Genomic DNA, 7,293 nt, shown 5'->3' with positions numbered 1-7,293 from the left:
TTTCTGCAGATGCCTGCCTGTGGTATAGGATCTGAAGAACACCAGCAATTGGGGTAGCTTTAAGTGCACACTTTGCAGATGACACAGTACACTGACTGTAATTACTGCAGCTGCCTGCGGTATAGGATCAGCAGAACACTAGAAATTGGGGTAGCTTTAGGTGCACACTGTGCAGATGGCACAATACACCGACTCTAATTGCTACAGCTGCCTGCGGAGAGGATCAGCAGAACACCAGCAATTGAGGCTGCTTTAGGCATACTCACCAGATGTCCCCAATCAGTAAGCCTTCGGTTCATTCAACGGATAATCAATCCACAACGCATTCCTCCCGTTAGCAATTCCTCAACGTCCATATATTCATACAAAATTAAATGGAACCAATATAGTGTAAAATCGTTTTAACTTTAATGGAAAAATCAATAAAAAACGTATTGCACTCACATTTCAATGTGTCTATTGGCCGACACCAAGCCTTTCCAGCAATGAGAAAACTGTTCCAAAATCGGGCAAGCCACTGATGTTCCGCAGGTGGTGTTAATCTCCCTCCACTGGACCGACCTGTTCCTGGCTTGTATTAAAGGACCGTATGTCTCCCACAACTCCTACGCGTTTCGCATTTGAGCTTCGTCCGGCTTCCTGGCGATGCTCAAATGCGAAACGCGTAGGAGTTGTGGGAGACATACGGTACACAGCGATGTCTGCTGGCAACCCGTGATTGTGGGAAAGATCTGTTAATGTAAATAAACAGATCCCAGTTCTGACAGGGGAGGAGAGAGAGAGAGAGAGAGAGAGAGAGATCAGCTTATCCTAGTGATCAGAAACAGGGATCTCTCTCTTCTCCCAGGTAGCCCATCCCCCATACAGTTAGAAACACCTCAGTTAGAAACACAGTTAACCCCTTGCTCACCCCCTAGTGTAAACCCCTTCCCTGCCAGTGCCATTTACACAGTGATCAGTGCATTTTTATAGCACTGATCACTGTATTGGTGTCACTGGTCACCAAAACGTGTCACTTAGGGCCAGATTTGTCCATCGCAATGTCGCAGTCCTGCTAAAAACTGCAGATCCCCTATTTTGTAGACGCTATAACTTTTGTGCAAACCAATCAATATACACTTATTGCTATTTTTTTTTACCAAAAATATATAGAAGAATACATATTGGCCTAAACTGATGAATAAATTTAGTTTTTGTTATATATATATTTTTTTTTTTTGGATATGTATTATAGCAGAAAGTGAAAAATATATATTTTTTTTCAAAATTGTCACTCTTTTTTTTGTTTGTAGCGCAAAAAATAAAAACCACAGAGGTGATCAAATAACACCAAAAGAAAGCTATATTTGTTGTTAAAAATAGGACACTGTCACATGAATGCACAATTGTTAGTTAAAGGGACACAGTGCTGTATCGCAAAAAATGGCCTGATCAGGAAGGGGGTAAATCTTTCCAGGGCTGAAGTAGTTCAATTGTCATACAAATATATATTCAAAATCCAATCTTTGTTATATTTTGGAAATAACATGGTGTGGGCAAATTTTTGCCAGTCACCGGCTGTGTCTTGCCCCTCCAGTCTGTGTCTTAGAATAAGAGTGAGGTGAAGTCTCCATGAATCTATATGTAATACCCTTGTGTTTAGCTGGTTAGTGGACATAGAGGAGGGAGGGAGTGGGATGTAATTTACCACTGTGTATACGCCCTTATGTGTGACTCTGTAGTCACAGAGGTGGCTCAGATGTGATAGGATGGAAATGCTTAGCATAGAAACTCACTGAAAACTGAGCATGTACAGAGTTGCCACCACAGCTGCAAAATCCCTTGCAGAATTAGGGATGTGAACAGAAGGTACAGAACTGCAGGATCAACCAGTTTTTTTTCAGGATACAGAAAAGGAATCTCATGGTGATTGAGTGAGTATGAACAGCAGGTAATACACCATATATTGATAGGTTTTTATGATGTGGGTTTAGTGACACTTTAAAATGATTAAAGTCAGTACAACATAAGCTAGATTTCAATAAGTTACCAATTAGTTTAGTTTAATTTATAATTTATAAATTAGATTAGTTGGCAATTGTATTTATCACTTGCTTGAATTGGTTTATTAAATAAAATGGTTTGTCCAGCATAGTGGTAGGACATAAATCTCATCTTTGCCTACACAGGTGCTAGAGGCTGTAGTTTTAACAAATTTATCATCCCCAAAAAAGTCAGTGTTATTCCAATCAACAATGTAACTCATAAATTTTAAATCAGTTAATAATTAAACTGAAACCAAAGTAAGTAATACATATTTTATTGTGTCCTTGTTTTACTGAACATAACAATTCATCTTCTAGAATGAAATAACTGAAACAGCAAAACATGATCATTCTTTTCTCTGTACTTTCCATTAAATTATGAATAAATAATCAAAGTTTAACTTATTTCAGTAAAATAGGGATGGGCTTTATAAATATGACAGAATACATAAAAAAAATAAAAAAAAACATAAATAAAATAAACATAAATAAAATAAAAATAAAAAAATAAAAAAAACACTCAAAATAGTAAAGAAATTACATTTGCATACAAAATGTGTACAGTACTCTAAAGTATCCCTAAAGCTACAATCAGACATGTGTTGAAATTACAATACTTTATTTTTTACTACATTCCAAAAAGTTTATTTTAACTTGCAGCAGCATTTGAAACACGATTTATAATTCTGAATCAAATTCCAGACTTCTTTCCCTAAGTTAATTCTAAATACATAACTGCCTACCCTTGTATGGCTTGCTTACTAAATTGTGATTGGCTGTCTCGCTTGCCTTTATAATGTGCTACTAGTGTTATAAAACAGCCTGTATCAATAGACTGATTGATAATGTAAAAACAATAAAGGCAAGGGGAATTTGACAACTGTCACATAGGCTATTGTGAAGACAAAGTTTGAACTAGTTTTGAGTCAAGATAAAATGGGTAAAAACAATAGTGGAGGTAAATAGAGAAAGTAACACATTAACAAAAATCGTAATAGGTTGTAACATGTGAGCTTCCTATGTACTGATTCTCCGGTTGATTTTTCGTGTCTTGAAACAGACAGAATTAATGGTAGTTCAAGTTAAAATGTTGATTTTTATCATATTTCAGTGCAGAAAAAAAAAAGAGTAAAACTATGTAAAAAAAATATTATAATCATGTCATGTAAAGTGGTCTACATGAGTGATTATAGAATGCTGAACTAACCTATGATGATGACAAAATGATGATAGATAAGTTGTATTAGTTATTAGGCTTTAGCCACTCCCAATTACATTGAAAAATGTGCTAACTTCTAAAGACACAGAGGGCAGGAAAGAATACCAGAAGTTAGGACGGCAGTGCTTTCAAAGCAATAGCATTTACCAGCACTACAGCAGTGTCAAGTGACATTTTCAGAAAGAAATGAATATCTTACTGAACAAGCTCCACTGCATACTAAAACGAAATGAATTACACAATTAAATTAACAGGTTGAATACCTAATTATGATGAGCAAAGTTCTCAGAAATCATTATTACCAAAAGCAAAAATTACCAAAATGTAAGTATAATGCTCTTATTTATATAAAAAAAATCAAAAAACTAAAAAAACTGATTTTTGTTTTCATATTTCAATGCCGCTGAAGCAAAAATATATTAAGTTTCTCTGGGTGACACACATTTTTATACACGAGGACCATTATACGTGTTTTCATAGCTAACCTATTTTACAGTACATGATACTTCAACACAAATACGCATTTATAAATCACAACCCCAACTACGCCTGCATACAATTAATAAATAAGTATATGCTTGTTTCTTTGTGTGTTTTAAAACTATTACACACAACAATTAATTTAAAATATTACTACAAATAAATTACTAGAATAAATAACCATGAATCGAACACCACTTAATTAGAGACACCAGTTTTGACCTGGAAATGCCCAGTTTTTCTGTCATTGTCATCTTTACTCGTTGCTTTCTTTTGTTTGTAGTGCTTTCATTTGACTTAAAAAAAAAAAACAGAAAAAGATTAAAATATGAATATAAATATAACATAATGCATTTTGGTGTAACCTGTTTGTGAAGGACGTGTTTGTAAAGGGAATGTTTAAAAGGTATTTCTAATTGCAGTACATTTGACACAGTGTAGATTAGCCCTATTTTCTCTCACTACAGAAGTCTTGGCATTGGTGTAAGACATGAATTAGGGCAAAACTTTGGCCAGCATACATATTGGACCACTTGACTTTCTTCTAGGCTACAGGTACTCAGCGTGGAACAGATTTGGCTATTCACAGTAATGGCCAAATTAGGGAGGTATGGGTAAGCCAGAAGGCTGGTAAGAGCAGAAGATCCCAGGAGCCGCACATCAGAACAAGACATGCTGTCTGTAGACAAGTGGCAGTCTCAGTCTGGACCCCCCCCCAGGCTATGGCATCCCCATGAGTAAGCTCCAGTGGGTGGAGTGAAAAGTGTTGGGGGCTAGGCCTGGCAGGGGTCCAGGCTGAGACTGCCACTTGTCTACACACAGCAGGTCTTGTTCTGATGTGTGGCTTCCCGGGTAGGGTTGCCACCCTACTCCTGGGATCTTCTTCTCTCATCTGTCATTGTCTGGAGGGTGGGCAGGCTCCTTCCCAGCCAGCACTCATAGCAGCAGGCACATGACCACACTTCCTAGCAGCCTTGCATACATACCATAAGCCAAAAGGTTGCCAAGAGTCCACATTTGTTCAGAAGGTTGTGGATGCCCTCTAACCATAAATGATTTATTCAGACATTTGTGTATCTGCGTGGCTAACCCTGGAAAAGCAGTCATTGGCCTATTAACAGGCCAGTTAAAGGCACAGAGCCTAAAATGAACTTTTAAATACTTAAGTTGGAGTCTAACCATTTGAATCAGAGTTTTAAATAGTGAACCTACCTGATGGCCTTCATCTTCTGAGTAACCCAGTGCACATTAGGCTTGGAGCAAAGAATCTTGCCTTCCTTTGTGATAAACCTGGAAGAAATACATTGTATTTGAGAACATTTTTTATTAGCATTAAGATATAAACAGCAGACATATGCATAAAATCAGAAACTGGCTAGATTTGCTCATATGAATCAAGCCTGTAGAGAAAAATACTGCATAAATATAGCTTGAAGCACAGCACCTGCCCTCCCCACAATGCAGCACTTAGGACCTCTGCAGCCTGTCACCAGGATCCAGTGTGATTACATGGGTGTGCAGAAATCTCCAGTAATGCTCAGTTTTAACCCCCGCCCCCCCCCAGTCTCTTAAATTCTAATCTTAATACTCACATCACAGCTTCGACACAAGGTAGATTTTCTTCTTGCAGGAAGAAGTCCACTAACTGCAGTTTGGTTCTGGCTGAAGAGACCCTGGTGCAGCAGGTGCTAAATCCTCCGGGGCCTGCAAAGAATAATGTGTAGAGAGTTAACTATCATGTGAAATTTTATGTTATTAAACCAAACCTAAGGTGACATCAAACTGAATTTCACATATATACCATTTGATATTCCATAAGGGAATATTTCCACATAGCTTTTGGGTTGGTTTACAAGGTAAATCACCCACTGGCCTCTAAAACCTTTCCCTAACACAAATAGCTTTAATTCCCTGCAGCACATTTATCACATTATCACATCTATCACATCTAGAACAACAAGCCCATAAAGGAGGTGTCACTCTCTTACAACCAGATTCCCCAGCTATGTGTTTGTTCTTTTAAATGAAGACTACACTACATAACATGAAACATCCCTTTAGCTGTGTAGTGGTTTTGCAAATTGGAGAAAACTGGGAATTTGAATGGTATATTTTACTAATGGCGAGGTTGCCTTTTAAAATTAAATAGTGTAAGATCTGAATATAAAAAAAACTTCAGAAGAGGGTCTGGGTAGTCTATAGCAGCCAATCATGACAATTTAGATTTTTTTTTGGCATGCCTGATTTTATATGTTTTTGGTGTTGCAAAAAATGTGGCAACAAATTATTAATAGAAGATGGGATGCAGAAACAAATAGAGAACATATTGCCCAATAAATAAAGTTATAACCTTGTATTTTGTTCTACTTTCCTTTCTCTTTAATCATTGCCAAATACATTAGAGTCATTTTATTAAAAAATTCACAAGAGTGTCTGAGTAGTCTATAGCAGCCAATCATATAAAACTGGTCATAAGGCTTTCATGATTATATTTATTTGGTGTTGCCAAAAATATGGCAAAAATTATTAATAGAAGAGGGGATGCAGGAACAAATAGGGAAAATATTGTCCAATAAATAAAGTGATAAAATTGTATTGTGTTTTACTCTCATTAACTATCGCCAACTATTAACTATTGCCAAAAACATTTGAGAATTTTTTCAAAAAAATGATACAAATTGCAGATTTGCCCACAGATTTCTCTCATTGTAATTTTTTAGTTTCCCTAGTAGATATTAAAGGCTGAAATAGAAATCCTCCACAAATCATTTCACATGTCACCATACATCCCTTTACCCTCATACTATACTCCTGCTTACTATCTTTTCTTCTGTTGCCACTTACCAGTAGATGCGTTGACTACTGCCACTGCAGCGATGAGTGCCATACACAGCATGATCTTCATAGAGCTCATGATGCTGGGTTGTCTTTGATCTTTAGGGCTCGTGTCTTCTCCTTTATGCAGAGCTGCTGAGCACTGTGATACCCACATGGAGCCATCTTCTTTTAAAGACCAAAAAAGAGGAACTTTGTAAAGGCAGAAGGAAATGATGCAGATTTTTCCAGTGGTTATAGCATCAGGACTTGCTGGTGAAACCAAAGATGACAAAATCGTTTTTTTATAGTACTGAATAGCTGAAGATAAAAAAGAAAGAATAATTGTTATAGTGCTGCCCATCGCAGAAACATTAATATGATAATGGTTATTATGTTGATGACGATGAAAGGTCAGCTTACCCTACTCACTGGTTTATTACATGTTTCATGAGCAGCAAGGGCAAAATCTCCTCTTTACAGTTTCCAGTTTACTAGTTGAGGGGGAAGTCTCACCGCTTCTGTTGCATTCTACAGTATATAAAGTATAAATGGAAAATCTCACAGGTGAAGAGGGAACCTCCTTGTAATGGCTCTGGTGAGTAAGTAGAATTTGGAATTCAGCTACAGGAATTCACCACTGCTTGAATTCATGAATTTAGATGGGCCTTATACAGTGTATATATATACTGTATATGTATGTATGTATGTATGTATGTATATATATATATATATATATATATATATATATATATA

At 36.7% G+C, this 7,293-nt stretch overlaps 1 protein-coding gene across 1 annotated transcript; it reads right to left on the bottom strand.

The window, feature by feature from the left end:
• Positions 1–2,283: 2,283 nt before the first annotated feature.
• On the bottom strand, positions 2,284–6,722 carry LOC143988807 (C-C motif chemokine 8-like). Its single transcript, XM_077488672.1, has 4 exons — positions 6,568–6,722; positions 5,316–5,427; positions 4,936–5,013; positions 2,284–4,019 (listed from the first exon to the last, which is right to left on the bottom strand). The coding sequence occupies exons 1-4, from the start codon at positions 6,713–6,715 to the stop codon at positions 3,980–3,982; spliced, it is 378 nt and encodes a 125-aa protein (XP_077344798.1). The 5' UTR covers positions 6,716–6,722; the 3' UTR covers positions 2,284–3,979.
• Positions 6,723–7,293: the final 571 nt, after the last annotated feature.

Source organism: Lithobates pipiens, unplaced genomic scaffold, assembly GCF_037356315.1.
Source record: "Lithobates pipiens isolate NorthernLeopardFrog02 unplaced genomic scaffold, aLitPip1_a1.2 Scaffold_18, whole genome shotgun sequence".
Lineage (NCBI taxonomy): Eukaryota > Metazoa > Chordata > Amphibia > Anura > Ranidae > Lithobates > Lithobates pipiens.
The sequence above is the reverse complement of the archived record's forward strand: the minus strand, read 5'-3'. Positions and strand labels throughout refer to the sequence as shown.